This window comes from Chlorocebus sabaeus, chromosome 25 (genome assembly GCF_047675955.1).
Source record: "Chlorocebus sabaeus isolate Y175 chromosome 25, mChlSab1.0.hap1, whole genome shotgun sequence".
NCBI lineage: Eukaryota > Metazoa > Chordata > Mammalia > Primates > Cercopithecidae > Chlorocebus > Chlorocebus sabaeus.
In genome coordinates, this window is record NC_132928.1 from 28,431,751 (window position 1) to 28,453,890 (window position 22,140).

The following is a 22,140-nucleotide window of genomic DNA, read 5'->3' on the forward strand; positions in this document are numbered from 1 at the left end:
TGCCTCACACCTATAATCCCAGCACTTTGGGAGGTCAAGATGGGCAGATCACAAGGTCAAGAGATTGAGACCATCCTGGCCAACATGGCGAAACTCCATCTCTACAAAAAATACAGAAATTAGCTGGGTGCGGTGGTGCGTGTCTGTAGTCCCAGCTACTTGGGAGGTTGGGGCAGGAGACTCACTTGAACCAGGAGGTGGAGGTTGTTGCAGTGAGCTGAGATTGTGCCACTGCACTCCAGCCTGGTGACAGAGCAAGACTCCATCTCAAAAAAAAAAAAAAAAAAAAAAGGAACAGAACTTGGTGCTGTTGTGTTCGGAAATCCTGTCTTCCCTCAAACCCAACAACCATGCTGTTCTGTAATAGATTAGTCCTACCTGGAAAAACAACTGGTTGGAGTTGGCCCTGGGAACCTGAGCCTTAGAATTGGTCTCCACAGTTAGAGGCCAGCACTCATCCCTCGTGTGGCTCAAAGGGAGGCTGATGATGGCCGGGCGCGGTGGCTCAAGCCTGTAATCCCAGCACTTTGGGAGGCCGAGACAGGTGGATCACAAGGTCAGGGGATCGAGACCATCCTGGCTAACACGGTGAAACCTCGTCTCTACTAAAAAAATACAAAAAAACTAGCCGGGCGAGGTGGTGGGCGCCTGTAGTCCCAGCTACTCGGGAGGCTGAGGCAGGAGAATGGCGTGAACCCGGGAGGCGGAGCTTGCAGTGAGCCGAGATCCCGCCACTGCACTCCAGCCTGGGCGACAGATCAAGACTCCGTCTCAAAAAAAAAAAAAAAAAAAAGGGAGGCTGATGGAGAGGCCAGCCTGCTTCCTCGTGGCCTTTCCTTCATTCCTCACCTAGCCTGACTCAGTCCTCCTCCTCCTCCTCTCATTTCCTGGCATCCACTGTTACGCATCTGCCAGCAAAACTCCAACCCCACCCAGCCTGACTTCCCTGCTCCTCCCTGGGCAGCCCAGTGCTGCCACAGAGGCTGAGGGTGCCCCGGCAGGTGCATGGCCTCCACCCCCGCCTTCCCCCATGAGGGCCAATAATGCTCCCGTGAGGCTCACTCTTGAGGCCACTAGGCAACCTTCCTGTCTCCTCATCTCCCTCCCCTAGAAAATCTTGCCTATGACTTCAAGAAAATGGAGTGATCTCTTAACTCAGCCCCATTGTTAAATCATTCTTCATTCATACTCATCCTGATTGCCTTTGCTACAGTCTTGGGGATAGCGTGTTCCTGTTCAAAGCCAACCACCCACCCCATACTGCATTGGGATTCCCATCATTTCTCCAACCCCCAATACTGTCAGGGACCTCCATTTCTCCAATCCCCCCTGCCCAATACTGCCTGGGACCTCCATCATTTCTCCAACCTTACCCTATTTACTGGCCCTTCTCCTCAGCCTAGTAACATGCTCAAGTCTTTGTCCTAAGAACCCTCCAGGGGTTCCAGGTCCACCCCTGGCTACAGTGGAGTCTCCTCTCTGTCTCTGTGCACTCGGTCATTCACCCCCTGCCCCTGCCAGCTGACCTCGCCCTCCATGCTCCTCTGAAACTGTGCTCAGCAAGGTCACAGCTGGCTCTGGGAGCACCAGGCCCAGGGGGTGTCTTTGGTTCTTCTGGCCCTCTCTGCTATTTTGGTGGTGTTGATCCTCCCTCCATAACACTCTTCACTTGGCTTCTGGGACCTGGCCTCTTGGGCCTTTCTGACTGTCCCTTCCTGTCCCCATGAATGTTGGCTTCCATGCTCTGCCTACTTGGCTCAATCTAAAATTTGATTTCTAAGTACACTCTTTGGAAGTTTATCCTGTTTTGCAGTTTCATGGTGTTTATTCAAACATCTCTATCTCTAGCCCAGCCCTAACCAGCCCCTGAGCTGCAGACTTACGTATCTGGCTCCCAGTTGGACTGTGCCCCTAAGCACCCCAGAGCCAAGATTAAACTCATCTTTGTCCTGAAATTGGCTTATTTTATATGTAATATGTAAAAATATGATGTATATTTTTATATAATATATAAATTATAATTTTATTATATATAATATATAGTGTTTAATATATAATATATAAATTTATATATAAAAATATATAATATATTTATATATTATATGTTATATATTATATATAAATGTATAATATATTTTATACATTTATATATTACATATAATATATTATATATATTTTATACATTTACATATAATATATTACATATTATATATAATTTATATATATTTGTATATGTTTATATATAAATATATAATACATATAAAATAAACCAGTTATATATTGTATATAATAAAATATATATAATACATTATGTTACATATATTTATAATATACATTATATATAATATAAACTATGTATTTTATATATATATATATTTTTTTTTTTTGAGACGGAATCTTGCTCTGTTGCCCTGGCTGGAGTGCAATGATGTGATCTTGGTTCACTGCAACCTCCACCTCTCAGGTTCAAGCGATTCTCCGGCCTCAGCCTCCCAAGTAACTGGGACTACAGGCACGTGTCACCACACCTGGCTAATTTTTGTAGTTTTAGTAGAGACAGGGTCTCACCATGTTGGTTGGGCTGGTCTTGAACTCCTGATCTCAAGTGATCTGCCTGCCTTAGCCTCCCAAAGTGCTGGGATTACAGGTGTGAGCCACAGCGCCTGGCAGCTTCTTTTATATTCTTAACTGGTGGTATCACCACCCACCAAGTTGTTTAGGCCAGAAACCTGAAGGTCATCAATTCCTGATTCTTCTCTTGTACAATCACTCACAACATCCCACCAATTTTACCTCCAAATAGTCCTTAGATCTGTTCCCTCCCTGCAGCCCCTGTTACCACTGCCCCAGTCTATGCCTCCCCATTTCTCACCAGATACTGCAGTTCTTGTCAGGAGTGCCAGAGAGTATGTTTTTAATCAGACCAGGTCACTTCTCTCCTTCAGAACCATCAGGGGCTCCCCATTTCCTAAGGCATGAGTTCTTTATTGAGACCTGTAGGGCCTCGAGGCCTCGGTCTGTCTGCTCCTCTGGCCTTTAGCCCCAGAACCAATTGGCAGGAGTCTTGGAAGTGAGAAAGTTGGAAAGACCCTCCAGGTGTCTGCTCACTTAGGTGGGTGCCAGGTCTTGAGTACAAGGAAGGCAGCGAATCCCAGGCTGCCCCATGAGGCTCTGTGTCCTGGGTAGGAGCTGCCTCATCTCCCCACTGGCTCCCACAGCTCAGGCCCTGCCCTAGGGGATGAGGCAGGAGCTGAGCTTGAAGAAGGGATGGAAAGGGTAGAGGGGGGAGGCCCCAAGCCTACATTTACTGTCTAACACTGGAGCATGTATTTCCCAGTGCACAGGCAGTGCCTGTGTGGCTGCATGGAGTCAGTAGGTGCCGTGGACAGAGTGTGGTCTGAAAGCTGGAAGCTACCTGGGTTCTCAACCCAGCTCTGCCCCTTGGCAATGCCTGAACCCCTTTGAGCCGGTTTCCTCATCTCTAATAATACCAGGCCTCAGGGCCTAGCCTGTAGTAAATCCTCAACAAATGAGGCACTGGGGCCTAAAGCTCCCTAAAAGACCCATCTTCCACCTAGTAAAATAAGTGGCATGGCTAAGAGCACAAACACTGAGCCCAGTACCCTGGGCATAAATCCTAACTGCCACTTACTAGCTAGGCAGCTTAGAATAAATATTCAAACTCCATATGTCTCTGCTTCCTCACTGCAAAATGAAGCTACAACTACTGACTGTGTTGGGTTGTTGGAGGGAGTGCGTCGTGCATGTGTGTAAAGCACTTAGAACAGTTCTGCAGTGTAAGCACTCAGCAAGTGTCGGCTGTTCTTGGTCACGTCACTATTATTACTATCACCACATAACCTGCAGCCATTAAGTCAAGGTTCTGCAGATTCAACAGGGACTTCCTACTCAGTGTTACCAGGGGACCTTTAGGCTCCAGAAAACCCTGACCCCTCAGCTAGATCCTACACTCGTTGAGGTTCAACTCTACACTTCCAGGTGGGACAATTTCTTCTCCGTCTCCCCTGCCCCCAGGCTTGGAACTGAGCACGGAGCCAAGGCTGCAGACAGGGCTGGCTCTGAGGGTGCCTGAGTTCTTGAAGGTTTGGGGGCTCCTCTGATTCCTGCCTCCAGGTGGACACGGAGGCCAAGGCTCCAGGCTGGGAGTCGGGACCCCTGACCCTGGCTCTGCTGCTATTCGCTGTGTGACCTTGGGCAGGGTGGCCTCCTCTCTGAGTCTCAGCCTCTCCAGATATCCTCTCCAGATAGAGCACATTAAACTAGCCCGTGGTCTTGCAAAGCATGGTGTACACATGCGAGGCGATTTTAGGTGGTGCCCAGAAGAACACTTTTTACTATAGTAGTTATGTAATTACGTTAATGTGTATTAGAAAAAAACATAATTGGCCCATACACCTCACAATTTTGTGGATATTAATGCTAAGGACAAGCAGAAAGGGGCCAGGGAGTGAGCATATATAAAGAAAATCATTAGGAAAACAGCGAGTACAAATGGTGCTATAAATGGCAGAAACCGTGGAGGCAGCTGTGTGCTGACAATGCCAGTTTGGGCGCCCTGAACCAATCACTTTCTAAGGGACCTTCCGATCCTGCATCTGTACACTACAGAATCTCTAGATGTCACTCTGCCTGTTGACCGACTGGGGCTGAAAAGCATGAAGAGAGGGTTTGCCCAAGGCTCTGCTGCTGCAGCGGTGAGAGCACAGCTCAGACCAGGTCCCGAATGGATCCACACCGGGAAAGACACTGTGGTGCAGTGGCCGGGAGTGTCGACTCCAGAGCCAGACCACAAGGGTTCATTCCCAGCACTGACTCTTCCTAATTGTGTGACCTTGGGCAAATCCATCTGTCTCCATTTCCCCAGCTAAAACATGGGAATAGTAACTTCTCTCAGGGGGTGTGGGGAGGGATAAGTGTGCGTGTGAGTGCGTGCGGAGCAGGGCCTGACGTGTAGTGAGTGCTCAGTGGCTGTGGTTGTCTGTCATTCCTAATACGTGTCTGTCTGGCGGAAAGGAGGTCCTCACTGCTACCGAGAGAGGTCCCTGTTGGTACCTCAGCCCAGCCCCTAGGCTTTTTCTGTCTGCAGAGAAACAATGTAGAATTCGACGTGGAGTGAGAGTGGGAGGGTGGAGAAGCAGAAGCTAGAACGCAGGTCTCCCAGCTCCCAGCACAGGCCTCCTCCCTAGAGCCGCAGGCCTCACCACACAGAGCCGGGCCTTCACCTTGCCAGAGGCTCATCTAGTGGGCCGCGTATCCCTGGACACACCTCTTTCCTCTCTGGGTGCCACTTTCCTCAGCTGGCCACTGGGGAGGAAGGCCTTGGTGACCTCCACGGGCCCCTCCAGCTCTGGCTTCAGGCAGCTCTGTGCATGTGCAGTGCAGCTCCCCTGCAGTCCCTGCAGAGGCCGGCTGCACAACTGCCCCCCTCCCCCAGCCCTGCACTGTGTCTCTGGAGAGAGCCACTGCAGCCCTCCTAGTTCCCGGTTCAACCCCTGGAGTGGCCAGTGATCACCTGACCGTCCCCACCCCCAAGCTGGTATCATTAAAGCCACTCCAGAGAGAGTGTTGTCTTCTCCTGACCATAAGGACTGCCCCCATAAAAAGAGACTCCCTGAGTGTTCCTGGTCTCTTGCCCTTCACGCTCACGACGCATTTCCTACGCGCTAATTCAAGTCCCTCCTGCTGCACAGACTTCCATCCAGAGGCTATCTGAGGCTCCCTGGCAGCTAGGCCAGATGTGTCACCCTCCTTTGGCTCTCAGCAGGGCAGTGCCCTGGACAGCATCCCCACTCCTACGCTCCAGCCCAGAGCTGCATGTCGCTTGCCCAGACTCAGGGCAGCCAATCACAGGAGGCCAGGACTGGCCCTCTCTCCTCCTTGGGAGCTGATCCCAGATCAGAGGAGCCCCCACCCCCTGCCGCCCCTCCTCCCTCCCCTTCTGGGTGTGTTGCCGTTTGAAGCTGAATCAGGTAAAGTGTACCTGGCTCCTGGTGCCGTGGCAGGAAAGCCCGGCCAGAGGCTGCTGAAGGTGCTGCTGGGCAGGCGGGCAGCTCCGGAGATTCCGCAGTTCCCCCAGGAGGTTCAAGAGCCACTGATCAGGAACAGCGCTGCTGGAGGAACAAACCCAGAGAGGTAACCGTGCGAAGGTGGTGGCTGAGGGATGTGCCCGAGTTTGATCCTGAAATAGTGATGGCCCCACCCGGCCTGGAGGAGGGAGGCCAGGAACACTGTTTACTCAGGGCTTAGTCACCCCCGATGGCTTTCCTACCCAAAGGAAAGGAAAACAGAGCCAAGCCACCTGCTGGCTGGGGTTACGGCACCCACCAGTGCGGGGAGAAGGCGAGACCAGCTGTGCTGCCAAGGCCATTGCTACTGAGCGGGCATTTTCCCATGGACTTGCTCGATGTGAAGGGTCTAGGCAGGAGGAGAGCTGGGCCTGGGTCTGAACTTGGGAGCAGGCTCAGGAGGTGCAGAGCAGTGGTGAGGGGACTGGCCATGGGAGAGATTCCCAGGCTCAACCCCAGCTCTATTACTTAGTTGTTGTGGGACCACAGGCCATTTGCATATCTAGGTCTCTGTCCCTTCACTTGTTAAGTGAGTTAATAATAGTATATGGCTCACAGCAGTGTGTGAGAATCAAATGGGTAAAGTGCTTAGACTAGTACTTGGCATAGAATAAATGTTATATAAATATTTTTGTTGTTTTTAATCCTGCCATTTACTAAAAATATGATCCCCCTTAAACTCACTTAAGCTTGCTGAGCCTCAGTTTCCCCATCCGCAAAATAGGAGTAGAAAGTTATTTAAGGGAGGGCGGGGCACAGTGGCTCATGCCTGTAATCTCAGCCAGTCAGGAGGCTGAGGCGGGAGGATCACTTGAAGCCAGAAGTTCGATTCTGTCTCTACAAAAAAAATTTTAACAACCCAGCATGAGGGTGCATAGCTGTAATCAGGAGACTGAGGCAGGAGGATTACTGGAACCCAGGAGATCAAGTTTACAGTGAGCTATGATCGTCCCACTGCACTCCAGCCGGCATGACAAGGTGAGATCCTGTTTCTTTAAAAAAAAAAAAAGGGGGGGAAATAAAAGAAAATTAACCTTAAAAAGAGCTAAGGGAACTTGAAGAGACTAAATAAATAAATTGCTAGCACATGGTAAGGTGCCTAGCAAATAACAGTCTCCTTCCCTATGGTGTGAGCCAAGATTCTGTCCCCATTAGAACACAGCATTTCCTCCCACTCAGTGCCTGTGCTTTTTATCCTGCTCCCGGAGGAGGCAGTTTGGATGGATGAGTTTTGTATTTTAAGGCTTAGACCTCTGCATCGCTGCTCTACCACAGACATTAAATGAAGGTGACATGGCTTGTGAGACCACCTGCTTTGCTATAATAGTCATGGACTGGTGACACTCACCTGTGCCCATTCAATTGCCATTTATCCAGCAGCCATTCAATTACCCCTCCACATCAGGTACTTCTTGGACACCTCCTGTGTGTCAGGGGCAGGGCTGGGCCCGCAGGATACAGAGGGGGCATGAGGTTCCTGCCCTTCAAGGAACTCCTGCTCCTTGAAAGAGCAAGACACAAATGCACAGCAAGGTGAAGAGCAAGGCGAGAGCACGCCAACCAACTCTGACCACTGACAGCCAACACACCAAGGCTTTAGGATTCAGGGAGGAGAAGGAGCAGAAACAGGAGAGGGTAGCAAAGTTCTGTGGACAAAGAAAGACCCAAACGGGTTCCAGAAGTAGGAGTAGGAGTTGGATGAGTAGAAAGGCAAGGGGCTGATTCTCCCGGAAAGGAGCAACTCTGTGAACATGGGCGTAGAGGGGAGAACGCAGAGGCTGCTTGAGAGAAGAGAAAGAGCTGTGTTCATGCTGAAGCTGAGGGCTGATGTGGGGATATGGGGGAAGAGAAGGTTGGAGAGAAGGATGGCAGACTGCTGGGAACCTAGACGCCAGGCCTGGGAGTGTGAGCAGCTGTTGATTACTGAGCACTTCCCAGCCACGAAGCGAAGCCGCCAAGGTGTTTTCATGCACGACCTCCTTGAACTTCGCAGTAACCTTAGGAAGTGAGTGCTGTTGCTCTCCCCAGTCTACAGAAGAGGAAATGGAATAGGCTTGCTCAAGGTCATATAGTTGGGAAGTGGCAAAGCCAGGATTCTCACACACATCTGGCTGGCTCCAGAGTCCCTGGTCGTAAGCCAAGGTATGACAAGTTCAGAGAGCCCCAGTTCCCTCTAAAATACAGGTAATTGCCTGCATGAGACAGGTTGGAGAATCCCAGTGACAGCCTACACACAGAGGGAGCTGCAAGGGCCTCAGCCACCAGGAGGGGAACCTGGGATGGGGGCAGTGGAGAACCAGGGCCATGGTCTACCCTGGCCACAGGTCCAGGCTCTCCTGGCCTTGGTCCCTCCTGTGGAGTGGGGTCTGCAGACACCCACTTCACAAGGACACCCTGAGGCTCGAATGAGATCCAGAGTGTGAAGCATCACAAGTGCTGAACAATGTTAGTTCATGAATCTCCTTCCATCATTACGGGGGCCATCTCCCCTCCAGCCTTGCAGCTGCAGTCACTTTCCACCTACAAATTCTCTGGATCTATTAATATGATCTGGAGAGGCCACCAGGCCCATCTTCCTTGGGAACCCTCAAACTTTTGTTCTGTGGCCCCTAAGGGCTTTTCTCCCCCATGAAATACTCATCACCTACAAGGGAGACTCCTTTTTGTAGAGAAGGGAGTGAGAATCCTTTTTCCTCTGTTCCTGACTTGGCAATAATACGGGCCCCAGGGCATGACTCTCTGCTTGAGGTCGGCACTGGAGCCTAGGGCAGGAGGGCTGGGGAGGAGATAGCCGTGATAATGGGTGGGCGACTCAGAGGGCAAAGGCTGGCAGGCAGCACCCTTGGGGGCAACTTCCATGGTATCCACCCTTCCACGCCAGCCTCCCTGGCTTCCCAGCCTGTGAACCCAGCTCTGAGGCTGACTGTTCCTCATCAAAGGAGGCTCAGGCACAGCTTGAATTTCCAGGGTTCAAACTGATTTCCTCTGCAGAACTGCCTGGTTCATCCTGACCATGACTTCACTGTGTCTATAGGAGGCTTTTCCTTCCTCTTTGTCTTCTTTGAAATTAGCATTGATTAATCATAAGCATTCAGAAACACTCTTGAGTACCTACTGTGTGCAACCAATGATGAGAACAGGAATCGTAGCAACTTGCATTTGCACAGCAGTATGAGTCACTTCAGCCAGAGAGAGCAAGTTAAATACTGGGTTCCTAGTCATAATTTTGGCCAGGGTCTCACCTTTCCCTTCTGCAACCCCAAAACCCACGCCCCACTGAAGTTGTTGGACTCCTCAGAAGGTATTTCTACTCCCCGAAAGGCAAAGCACGGAGCAGTTTTATCTGATGGTAAGATTTGTGCAGTCACAGCACTTATTGGTGGCTTTGGGACAAGAGTCCAGGTGTTGGGCTCCTGAGCCATAGACTCTTCCTCCTCCCCTTGGGTGGGGTGGGGTAGTAGGAGTAATGTAGGGAATGGACTTTCTTCTGAATCTGAGTCTTATTCTTCTGGGCTACGAAAGACTCGTTCCTGGACAGGATGACGATGCCTACCCAGTCCCAGAGTGTAGAAAGGATCCCTTGAATCCCAGGTCAACATTTATCAGCTGTGTGACCTGTGGCAAGTTGCTTAGCCACTTTGTGCCTTGTTCTTCTCATCTGTAAGTTGGGCATACCATCAGTCCTGACATCATAAGGTTGTAATGAGAGTTTTGTAGTACACTTAGAACAGCGTCTGGCATATAGGTAAGTGCCAGGTGTGTGTGGGCACTAAGATGTGGTCCTTTTCTCCTCTACTAAACTGAGGGCAGCAGTTGAGGTTGTCCTGTGCTGGGTCCCCAGCCCACAGAAGGATTCCTTGAGGGAGCTCAAGAGATGTTATTTGGTAGGTGGATTGACAGGTAATAGAACACACGGTTGAATAAATTCAATTTATTAGAATTATTTGAATTCAGTTACCCTTTTCATTCAAAGATTTGAGGGAAAAAAACAGACATTTGATGCATAGAATTTTCCTTTTAGACTCTGTCAGGACAGATGTGACTATGGGAAGCTACTGGGTGTGAGCATTGGTGCTGTGTCCATTGCAATGTTGGTGGAACAATGTTGGAGGGGCACCTGCCGTCCTGGGCTTCTCTTAGCCACATCCAAGGGTCCTAGAGCTTCTGGGAGCTTTTCTGAAGGTCAGTCATCCCCTACCGGCAATAACAGCTACCATTAATTCAATTGCTTTTAGGTGCTACATGGCTCACATGCATTACCTTTATCTTTACAGTAACCTCTAAGATAGGTATTATTACCTTCACTTTTCAGATGAGGAAACAGGCTTACAGAAATCAGTTACTGACCTAAAGCTACTTAGCCAGTAAGAGCAGTGCCAGGATTCATCCCGGCCAGTTTGATCTAAAGCCCGTGCTCAGGGTTTAGGAGGTAGAAGCTTGATATTTTTCCTGGGAATTGGGGGTGGTTACCTCTGGGAACATCTTCCCATGACTCCACAGCATTGCAAATGCCCGGTTATATTCAGGTAACTGGGAAGGACAAAGCTCCTCACCCAACTCCACCCCCAGGAGATCCTGTAACAATCATTACTCATAAAAAAGTTGGGGACCCCTGCCTAGCCAAGAAAGTCCTCATATATCAACCCAATGAGACCCGGGTAAATTCAATCAGCTGTGCGACGCTGAGCATCTCTCTTAGCCTCTCTGAGCCTGTTTCCTCTTCTGTAAACAGGAAGAGTAATAACTTCTCTCAGGTGTGAGGATGACATGAGATAAGCAAAGCAGAGCACGCCGCAAAGCACCAGGCATCAGAGGGCACCTAGTCCACGCTAGCCCTTCCTTCTCCACCCTGTTTCTCTTCTTTAAGACTCTCAGCAAAGTGATGCCACAATGAGGACTTGGCTTGGTCAGCCCATGTCAAAGCTCTGTGAGCTTTTCTCTTTGTGAAACTGGATGCAGCCAGGTTGCTGGGGAACAACAGAGGTTTCCAAACCTGAGGCAGGGAGGATGGCGTGGAGGGCAGTGTGAGGGGCTAAGCAGACTCTGGGGCCCATGGACAGTACTCCCTCATTCAGTGCAGGCTAAGGGGCAAGTGGGGCCGGAATCCCACCTACACAACACCCACCCAGAGCATGAAGCATCGTTTTCTAACCCAGCAAGGTGCCATGTGGGCTCATGGTCACAGGGCCTGGCTGCCCCCTCTCCCATCAACGTTGAAACTATACCTGTCAAGATTCGGAAATGATTGTTTATGTTGAATATGTGGTCTGGAGTGTTCACTATGTATACAGTGAGGGTGGTGAGGTTATCCGTCTAGAAATATTTACAGGTTATGAGACAGAACCCCCAAGGGAGATTGTAAGATTTCCTGTTTGGTTTTTTGTTGTTGTTTTGGGGTTTTTTTGTTTTAGACAGAGTCTGGGTCTGTCACCCAGCCAGGTGCAGTGCTGCAATCACAGTTCACTGCAGCCTCCACCTCCTGAGCTCAGCGGATCCTCCCACCTCAGCCTCCCGAGTAACCAGAACTACAGGCGTGCATCACCACATCTAGTTAATTGTTTTTATTTTTAGTAGAGATAGGGTCTCTACTCAAGTATGCAGAACCTAATGAACGATGAATATGATATTTAATGAGAGTTTTTTTTTCAAGTTAGTGATAAAAAGATGGCCTGCTTAATGAATGCTAAATAAATTGACACTGCCAATTATTGGTCTACAAAATTAAAACAGAACCCCATTGGAAACCATATACAAAACTGAATTCCTAAAGGAAAATGTAGGGGTGAGTAAGACTTTAAAAAGACTAGAAGCACAAGTTTCCCAAGCTGGTCACAAATTCCTGGGCTCAAGCGATCCTTCCACCTCGGTCTCCAAAAGTGCTGGGATTACAGGTGTGAGCCACCACACCCGGCCCCTGTTTGTTTTTGTTTGTTTGTTTTAATATATGTATCCTGGAGATTTAAAGGCAGAATTTCCTGAAGTGTATTCTATTTGATGTTAGTGGGCTTAAGACCATTTTTAAAAAAGTGTTCTGTCCCATTGGGAATTCAGGGGTTAAACACAAACAGGTTTCTTTACTTGTGGGCTTTCCCAGGGCCTCTGATGTTAATGTGCCCTCCAAGGGCGAATGCTAATGTGGGTATCCAAGGAGGGGCATGTGGGGAGCTGCATTTCTCAAATTATGGAGCCCTTAGGGGAAAGGTTTTAGAAACCATCTTGCCTGGAGGCAGGGGGATGAGTGAGAACTCCACAGAGCTAATGAGTTCTGTCATTCTGAGTCCTTGGCTTCCTGATAAATGTTCCCAGTTTGGGCAGCAGTGGGTAGAGGGGAGGCTATGGAAGCAGTCTCCCTGTTGCTGCCCAAAAGCAGCATTATGGACTAGTCAGCTCTCAGAAATCTCTCAGAGTGGTAGGCGAAGAAGAAGACTATGGAATCACTTTCCCCAATACCTCCTTCAGAGTCATGGATTCCCTGTTGAAAGAGACATATTCAGCCAGTTCCTGACCTCAGACCCCCAATTCTGGTTCCAGTGCCACTAAAGACAATAAGAAAAGCAGGAAAGGTAGAATGATGTTGTCTTCTTCTTCAGAGTTCACATCTGCCTTTGCCTCCCCAGGGCTTCCCACCAGTGTCAATCAACAAATACTGAGCTTGTACTGTGTGTCTCAAAGAAGGATAAGACCAGACTTCTTGGGCTCACAGTTTACAGCCTGGGTTGGGAGCAGTGACAGCAAGAGCCCTGGGGAGAGGGCCCTCAGGCTGCCTGTTGCCCATGCAGAGTATAAGACTGAGGAGGGTGGGGAGATAGGGCCCTGGTGAACACTGGGCACCAGGGAGAGGCCTGGGAGAGATGGGCAGGGGATGAGTATGAAACCATTAACAGCAAGTTATGATAACGTGCCATCCCCAGGAGCGTGGACAGTGAGCTTCTCTGGCAATAGGGACAACAAGGGGCTAATACTGCTGGGGCAAACTAATGCTACACAATTAGAAGCAGCAAGGCATTGCAAAGGAGGGCCGGGAGACCCCCGCTGGCAATGCACCCTCTCTGGTGCAAGTCAGATTTGAGGATTAGAAAGTTCTTTCCACAATAACTGATGATAGCTGGCCCTAAACAAACTAACTGTACATGGTACAACTGAGTGCAGACTGCAGGCATAAGAGCTCAGGTAGCTTGCACCACGAAGAAAGCTCCTGGGAGGAACGGCAGTTACTTCCTGCCAAGCACATCTGCTCGGCTGCTTCCCAGGGCAAAGTAAACTAGAGTACAGCTGGTGATGAACGGGGTTGCTGAAGGCAAGGAGTGGCTTCTGTCCCAGAGAGGAACCAGGGCCCCTTAGAAAAGGGGGACAGCACTGCCTGCAACTAATAGTCTGTGCCTACTCAAGGCAATCAACGGGTTCATTCAACTAGCTCTTTCAGCAGTCACCATGGGGGCTAAGAGTAGAGGGAAAGCTCTTCCACTGTTTCAGAGCCACATTTTTATCTAGTAAGTTGCCTAATGCTGATGCAATTGCTATTTTTAACTCAAAACAACAAAATACATCTAATTGTATTGATACATGTTTTATGTACATGTGTACATAGTGAAAGTTTAAGTGATATGAATTGCTTAACAAACACAAGCAGAAAATTAGTAGACGTTGACAGAAAACTCAATAGCTTTTCCTAAGGGGTCTTCTCTTACCCTGAATTTTCCAGGAGACCTAGGGACCCACAGTCCCCAAAGGGAGCTGTCACAGGAAGTGATGACTTTGACACTCGTGGGGTGGGGATGGGAATTTCATCAATCTGTTGCCGCCATTGCGTCTCACCACCACACTGTGGCGCTATTGATAGCTGGTTCTGCCCAGTCCCATGAACTTAGCCGATGAGTAGGTTCTCTTGCTACTGATAGATCCTCCTGGGGCCTCTGTTCAGGTTTTCTAATCTAAGCTCAGGCAAGGGGGCTCCTGCTGCTTGACTCAATCTGATGATACTTCAGTCTGCGTATTCCCAGCAGCAGAACTCCATGGGCCACCCGCCAAACACATCTTCAAGGGGGTGTTACCCTCCCAAAAGATGACCAGGGTGACCTTTAGTTCTTCTCTTAGCAGAAGCTAAATAACAGCATCATAATTTGAATCTTCAGCAGGATATCCCCTCCCGGAATTATAATTATAATCGTAATTCCTCTCCAGCAGGAATAATTTACTAAGATTCTTTTGTTAGGTCAGTGTAAACCTCTCCGATCATTTGATCAGATGAGAAGCCACTAATAGAAATACTGAGGGAAGAGGTGGGAAACTGAGATTGTGGGTTAGCCTTTATTAGTTTATGAATTCCTAACAGTGGGTCCTTAAAAAGTGACTTACCCTTCATGTGCCTCAAGTTTCTCACCCGTAAAACCAAACAATATTAGCACCTACCTCTCAAAGATGGCATGAGAATTAAATGAGATGATTCACATCAGGCTCTTAGCACAGTGTCTTGCACATCATGAATAATAAGTGTAGCTATGATTATCATTATTATTATTATTATTTCACTACAATGTTTGTTTGCTGTTCTATCCAAGTATCTAGAGCAGTACCAGGATATCCAGGACCCTCTGTACATATTTACTGAATGAAAATCATACCGCTTAATAGTAATATGCTACACTGTGTTTTTCAGCTTCGTATTCAGTGATAGACACAGAACACAATTGCAGGTGTGTACCCCCCTATGCTACCTGGCAGGTAGGTTATGAGTTGTTTCTTTTTCCTTTTTTTTTTTTTTTTTTTTTTGAGACAGGGTCTTGCTCTGTTGCCCAGGCTGGAGTGCAGTGGTGAAGCCTCAGCTCACTGCAACATTTGCCTCCTGGGCTCAAGCCATCCTCCCCGCTCAGCCTCCCTCTGAGTAGCTGAGACCACAGGCACATGCCACCAAACCCCACTAATTTTTTTAATTTTTCGTAGAGACAGGGTTTTGCCATGTTGCCAGGTTGGTCTCAAACTCCTGGGCTCAAGTGATCCTCCCTCCTTGGCCTCACCAGGTGCCGGGATTACAGGTATGAGCCACCGCGCCTGGACTATCCGTTCTTTTCTAACAGTAAAGACAGAATTGGCTCAAGAAATACATAGTCCAACTGTGAGGTTTCTTGTTTGAATCACCTTTCTGAATTGTTGTATGAAAAAATGTAAATAGTATATGAGGAAAATAAATAAGTTATGAATATTAAATCAGCATGAACAAATAGTAAGTTGTACTTGTTAAAATTGTCGTAAACTTCTGACCCCTATCAAATTAAATTTAAATAATGAAGTCAAATATGAATAGACAGGGGTCATATGGGAGAGTGCAGTCTGGATCCCAAATTTGTACAGTAAAAGAGAACTGCTAGAAAATCATTTTGAGCAAGGGACTGATAGGTGTTACCTGAGAAATAAAAGCCCTAGCCCCTGCCTTCAGTTGCTTACATTCTGGTTGAAGACATGGAATAATGCACAACCCATGTTGGAAGTCAGAGAGCTCAGGCAGTCAGGATGGGCAGGAGCTGGAATCAAGGATGGCAGGACTCTGGGTAAAGCAGAGAGGCGTAGAGAGGGCCCCCAGGACCAGAGCCAGCAGAAGCCAAGTGTGAGATCAGGAGAGCTAAGAGTTCCAGAGAAGACTGACCTGATAGATCTGAGGGTCTGTTTGGGAGACATTTTCTAGAACCTTCTCTTGAAAGTAACAGGGAGGCTTTGAAGGCCATTGAGAAGGGGAGGGATATGTAAATTTGTCCTGAATTCTCAGACATTTGGTTTCACTCTTTTTTTTTTTTTTTAAAGGAGAATCTTGCTCTGTCGTCCAGGCTGGAATGCAGTGGCATGGTCTTGGCTCACTGCTACCTCCACCTCCCAGGTTCAGGCGATTCTTCTGCCTCAGCCTCCCAAGTAGTAGGGATTACAGGCACCCACCATCCCACCCGGCTAGTTTTTTTAATTTTTAGTAGAGACAGGGTTTCATCATGTTGGCCAGGCTGGTCTCGAACTCCTGTCCTCAAGTGATCCTCCCACCTCAGCCTCCCAAAGTGCCGGGATTGCAGGTGTGAGCCACCATGTCCGCCTGGTTTCACTTTTGAGAACACATCTAAGTCTCCATGATGCTTAGAATCATTGTTGATTTTTCTTGGTCCTCATTTAGTGTGGAGGACAAAGCGAGCTGGAAACAGACTCAGGGCCTGCAGTAAGGACAGAGGTGAGAGGGTGCAGAAGGAGACATTCTCGGGAATCTGAGTTTACCACGAACTCCTCCTGTCAGGGAGAGAGCTAGCCCCTTTCTGTCTCTTGGAGAGGCTGTGCCCAGTGGCCAAGGTGTCACGCTGCCCATCACTCACTCACTTGCTAAGTCCTGAGCATCTTTTACGAAGAGGGAAAAAATAATAGAGTCGTGATAAGTGCTAATATAGCCCTTATGGTACCCTGTAGACACACACACGAGGTGGGCGTGCGATCAGAGAGGCTTCCTAGACAAAATGGCACCTAACCTGGATCTGATAACCACATTCAATGAAGCTTGGTGGCACCTAAACTCAACACACACCAATTATTTCTGAAATAACAGCTTCCTAAATCCTATGAAAGGCTACGTGTAATCAGTCCCACCCTAACAAACCCAGCTTTCTGCCTAATCCTCTCTCTCAGTTATTCCACATGTATTTGTGGAGCATCTATTACTTGACAGGGGCTGGGCTAGGCTCAGGACACACAGGTGAAAGAATAGATGCCCCTATTAGGTGCCACGAAGAAACCAGGGGTGAGAGGGTGTATCTCGGACCATAGGGACTGGGGCAGGGAAGGCTTTGATGACCGTCTCTGCCAGGCAGAGGGCTTTGAACGGACCAACAACACCTACCTGGTTATCAAAGAGGCATTCCTTTCCATAAAGAGTTGGCTTCCCTCCTTGGCTGATGGCTGCTGCTGCTAATTCAATAGGCAGTCTCAGACCCTCTTCTAGATGTAAGGCCCTGGAAGGGATCAGTGATGAGACTTAATCCCCACTCTCAAGGGACATGACAAAATTGGGCATTTGTATAAGCTATGCCCTTTAGGAGGTGTTTTTGCATACATACTTTCACAGTTGATTTGCTTATTAATTTCTCGTCAGGGATGTTTCCCTTGCCCTTCCGTTAGGGAAACCATGACTCAAAGCGGTCACCCGACTAGTAAGAAGGGATGGGCACAAGATTTTAACCCAGATCTGTGCCCCTTCAGTAGCCAACCACCTCTCCTCATGAGGCTTACAATCCCGTTTGCAGGTGGAGATGACACAAATAAGCCCATAATACAGGCCTTTCCTAATTGATATGTTCACTCTCCTCTCCTCTTGTTTAGAAATGTTTCCCGGGACTCCCTCCACTGAGCTGGCGCACTCCTAACAGCAGCCATCAGTTTGAGCACCCCCGACTGCCCAGGGATCAGGGATCCCGAAGGCCGTGAGGACCAAGGACCGGGCGCTGGGGTGGGGGTGGAGGGCATGGAGCCTGGGGTTTAGGCCTGAGGTGCCCATGTTGGGCGGCAGGAAGAGGCAAGTCGTGCGGGTCTGTGGCCGTGCCCATGGGTACTGCGGAGCGAGGTGTGGGCCCTCAGAGTTCCGCGGCGCCATGGGCTGGATCTGAGAAGGCGTGCACCGACACCCTGAGAGGGGCTACACTTGTCTAGGACGATGGCTGGTGTTAGGGAGTCCTTGAAAGCCACCCTAAAGGGCGAAAAGAGGCCCTAGCAAATCCTGGTACCCCAGAGCTGCTGCTAGCGATGTGACTTGCCCCAGTGGTCGAGACGGTGCAGACCCCAAGCAGGGGCCATTCGGTGGGGGCCTCACTCTGGGTCCAGCTCCACGTGGCACCATGAACAATAACTTCTGCCGGGCTCTTGTGGACCGGAGGCCCCTGGGGCCCCCCAGCTGCATGCAGCTGGGTGTCGTGCCCCCTCCCCGGCAGGCGCCCCTGCCTCCCGCCGAGCCCCTGGGCAACGTGCCCTTCCTGCTGTACCCGGGCCCAGCCGAGCAGCCCTACTACGACGCCTACGCGGGGGTGTTCCCCTATGTGCCCTTCCCCGGCGCCTTCGGGGTCTACGAATACCCCTTCGAGCCAGCCTTCATCCAGAAGCGCAACGAACGCGAGCGGCAGCGCGTTAAGTGCGTCAACGAGGGCTACGCGCGCCTCCGCGGCCACCTCCCCGGCGCCCTGGCCGAGAAACGACTTAGCAAGGTGGAGACGCTGCGCGCCGCCATCCGCTACATCAAGTACCTGCAGGAGCTGCTGAGCTCGGCCCCAGACGGCGCGACGCCCCCCGCCGCCCGCGGCCTCCCGGGCACCGGGCCCTGTCCCGCGCCGCCCGCCGCCCCCCGGCCCGACCGCCCTGGCGACGGCGAGGCCCGGGCACCCTCCTCCCTGGTCCCGGAGTCATCCGAGTCCTCCTGCTTCTCCCCCTCGCCTTTCTTGGAATCGGAGGAATCCTGCCATTGATCGGGCCTGTGGCCGCCCCTAGCTTGAGGGATGATCCGTCGGCCCCGTCCCACTTTCGGGAGCAGCGGGAGGCTGCTGGGTCACCCGCGATGCGCCGCAGGCTGGTGACTGCAGGAGGTCCGCGGCGCTCCCGTGTCTGGGACACCCTCCCTCCTCCATCAACTTGGGGAGGAAGTGCAGGGCAACGGGTGCGAGGCGCGCGATAGAGACCTGAGGAGCTCCGTGGGTGCAGCGAGGGGCAGGGCCTGGGACTGCTCCGGGCGTCCTGCGTCCCCTCCAGGGTGCAGAGGGGCACTCCAGGACGATCATCCCTGGGTCTGGCTCCCGCTCGGCCTCAGGTGGCTCTGCTTTGTCCTTCCTCGCCGCAGACGCAGCCCAGTCTCTGCGAGCTCCCGGGAGGCAAGCCCGGCTTTGATCCCTCGGTTACCATGCCCTTGCTCTCCACCAGATGGCCTCAAATACTAGCGACTTCTTTGGGAGCACGCTTGCCCCTTTAGAAAGGAACCCAGAGGAAGGGATGGGAGGCCAGGCTGCTGCCGGCGCTCAGCCCGGACGGAACCCACAGACTCAGCAGAGGCGACCTGTGTGCCCTGGCGGCGTTCTCTAGCTTCCTTGGTGGGGGGGCGATCACTCCCTCCACGCCCCCCAACGAGGTCGTCTAGTTTTGTCCCAGGTTGGGTGGGGACTGTGGTTTTTTTTCCCTCAGACTGTAAGCCTTGGGGGAGGGGGGTGTGCATATGGGTACATAGGCACTGTGTTGGCACCAAAGAGCTAAATAAAAAGGATTGCTGAATTTTCTCATTCCTAGATCATTGTCTACCCTTACCCTTCCTGGTGCCCCTTTCTTATTCCCACTCCTAGTCCAGAGTACTTGCTGGAAGGGTATGTGGGATTTGCTGTTAGTGCATTTAAGGTTCAGTGTTAGCTCAGGCATTCAATGAATTTTTTTATTTTTATTTTTATTTTTATTTTTGAGACAGGTTTTGCTCTGTTGCCCAGGCTGGAGTGCAGTGATTTGATGCCTGCTCACTGCAACCTCTGCCTCCTGGGTTTGAGCAATTCTGCTGCCTTGGCCTCCAGAGTAGCTGGGATTACAGGTGCACACCACCACGCCCACTAATTTTTGGTATTTTTAGTAGAGTTCAGGTTTCACCATGTTGGCCATGCTGGTCTGGAATTCCTGACCTGAAGTAATCTGCCCACCTTGGCTTCCCAAAGTGCTGGGATTACAGGCATGCGCCACCGTGGCTGGCCTCAATGAACTTTTCTTTTTGAGACAAGGTCTCACTCTGTCTCATTCTGTCACCCAGGCTGGAGTGCAGTGGCCCCCATCTTGGCTCATTGCAGCCTCAACCTCCCAGACTCAACTGATCCTCTCACCTTGGCCTCCTTAGCAGCTGGGACTACAAACACACACCACCACACCCTGCTAATTTTTGTATTTTTTGTAGAGACAGAGTTTCACCACTTGCCCCGGCTGGTCTTGAACTCCTGAGCTCTAGCCATTCGCCCACCTCAGCCTCCCAAAGTGTTGGGATTACAGGCATGAGCCACCACGCCTGGCCTCAGTGATCATTTACAGGGAGCGTAGTATATGTGGGGACTGTGCAGAGAAGGGGCCAGAGTCCCAGAGATAAAGCACACAACCTTTACACCTGTAGGGGTGGGAGGAGGTGAGGAAGAAAGATACACAGCAGATGCTCCACAGTGAGGCAGGTGCTATGCCAGAGGGGTGTACACTCAGGGATGTTCTGGGAGTCTTCCAGCCCACTGGAGAGGGGCTTACTGTCTCCCTGACATGGGATTGCTTGGGGGGTGGGTTGAGGGTATGTTTGGGGAGTCTTGGCTGATGGTGCAAATACTGAGATGGGTAGAGGGTGCTGTGGAGCTGTCCTGACTTAGGCTGCCCAGTGCCTTCTCCAGACAATGTCATGGGGCTGAGGAGGGGAAACCTAATTTTGGCATGAGGGGGCCACTCCGCCGTTTGAGGTTCCATATCCAAGGCTACCCCTTCCTGATCTCTGTTGCCCCAGGCTTGAAACCTTCCATCCTGTCTCCCTCTCCCACTGCCCCTGCCCCAACCCAGGCCTGTACGTAAGTTCTTCTCCCCATCCCCCACCCTCCTCAGGGGACAGATTGGGAAGTCACTGGCTGGACTGGATGGAATGACAGCTGCCTGGCCTCAGGAGCTCAGGCCCGGCAGTGGGGAGCCGAGTGGAGGCTAATTTTACTTGCTGGGAGTGGGGAGAGTAATCCTCCTGCCCCCACTCCTGCCCCCGCCCCCCGGCTGGCTCAGCAGGGCAGGCTCAGCCGACAGCCTCAGCCAGCCCAGTCCTCAAGGCGGGGGGCATTGGGGACGCAGGGAAGAGAGGGCACTGGGGAGGGGGAGCAGGAGAAAGCCAGATTCCCAGGGAAGCCATGGAGCCGTCCTCGCCCCAGGATGAAGGCCTGAGGAAGAAACAGCCCAAGAAGCCGGTTCCTGAGATTCTGCCAAGGCCACCCCGGGCCTTGTTCTGCCTGACCCTGGAGAACCCCCTGAGGAAGGCCTGCATCAGCATCGTAGAATGGAAGTATCCTTCAGGGCCCAGGCCGTGGGGGGGAGCATGCATCATGGGGGAGGGATTCAGGGGTGATCACAGAGCACACACTTCCTACAGGAGGGCCAGGGAGGCCTGGGACTTAGACCTGGGGTGAACTCACAGAATTGAGTAAGGCTGGGAGGAAGGAGCCCTCAGCTGCGCAGGAGAGGAGGAGGAGGAAGAGGAGGGAGAGGAGGAGGAGGAAGAGGAGGGAGAGAAGGAGGAGGGGGGGAGGAGGAACAGGAAGAGGAGGAGGAAGAGGAGGAGGACTTGGTGGGGCTTCCTGGGCCTGAGCGGGCCACGCAAGTCCTGGGTGACAACCAGAGATGCCTACTGACCACCTATGGGTGGGGCCTGCTTCATGGGGACTGTTCCCAGGTGTGCCCAAATCCACATTATCATGGGGTGCCACTAGGTTTTTGAAGCACCAGCCTCATTTCAGAATAGGATAGGAACCAATAAAAGGTTCGATGGCCTCTTTGAGAAAACTCCCCCTTGTTTGGGTTGGGTGGGGGGTGACCCCTCTGGGGGCAGGTCCCAGCTGAGGACAGAGCCAAGGGGAAAAATGGGTCTGAAAGACGCCTGGTCTGAGTGGCTCCAAGACACAGGCCAAGCAAGCCTGGTTGTTCTAGCTCAGATGTGCCACCCTGGGGACAGGGGCTTCGAATCTCATGCTATGTTTGCGTTTGCTCTAGGGGGAAGAATGCTGAAAATATCCGGGTTATCTGGGGAAGGGAGGAAGGAGTGACAGAGAGAAGGGGAGGGCTGTGTCAAGTGGGTTCTGAGAGCGAGGGTCGGGCATATTTGAAATATTTCTGAAGGGTTCTGGAAGGCTGGGCTCCTACCAACTGTTCCCTAGAAGGAAGGAGAATGAGGGATAACTAGAAGGATAAGAGAAACATGGGGCAAGTAGAGATATCTTGGGGTCAGGGTCAGCCCTGTTCCCTTCACCTGCCCTCGGCCAGTTGGTGAATCACCCACATCGAACCCTCCTAGGCCCTC

The 22,140-nt window shown here is 51.0% G+C and overlaps 2 protein-coding genes and 1 long non-coding RNA gene across 3 annotated transcripts in view; 2 read left to right on the forward strand and 1 right to left on the reverse strand.

The window, feature by feature from the left end:
* Window positions 1-6,017: 6,017 nt before the first annotated feature.
* Window positions 6,018-19,366, forward strand: ASCL5 (achaete-scute family bHLH transcription factor 5). Its single transcript, XM_007988989.3, has 2 exons — window positions 6,018-6,153; window positions 17,427-19,366. The coding sequence occupies exon 2, from the start codon at window positions 17,939-17,941 to the stop codon at window positions 18,557-18,559; it is 621 nt and encodes a 206-aa protein (XP_007987180.1). The 5' UTR covers window positions 6,018-6,153; window positions 17,427-17,938; the 3' UTR covers window positions 18,560-19,366.
* LOC119619611 (uncharacterized) lies at window positions 14,795-18,873 on the reverse strand. Its single transcript, XR_005236104.2, has 3 exons — window positions 18,770-18,873; window positions 16,948-17,059; window positions 14,795-16,273 (listed from the first exon to the last, which is right to left on the reverse strand). It is a non-coding gene; the product is annotated as an uncharacterized lncRNA (long non-coding RNA).
* A 1,523-nt stretch (window positions 19,367-20,889) lies between the features above and the next one.
* Window positions 20,890-22,140, forward strand: part of CACNA1S (calcium voltage-gated channel subunit alpha1 S) — a 73,734-nt gene continuing 72,483 nt past the window's right edge. Inside the window, exon 1 of the mRNA XM_007988996.3 lies at window positions 20,890-21,129. Coding sequence (XP_007987187.3) covers window positions 20,978-21,129 — 152 coding nt within the window. The 5' untranslated portion in view covers window positions 20,890-20,977. The remainder of the gene's footprint in view (window positions 21,130-22,140) is intronic.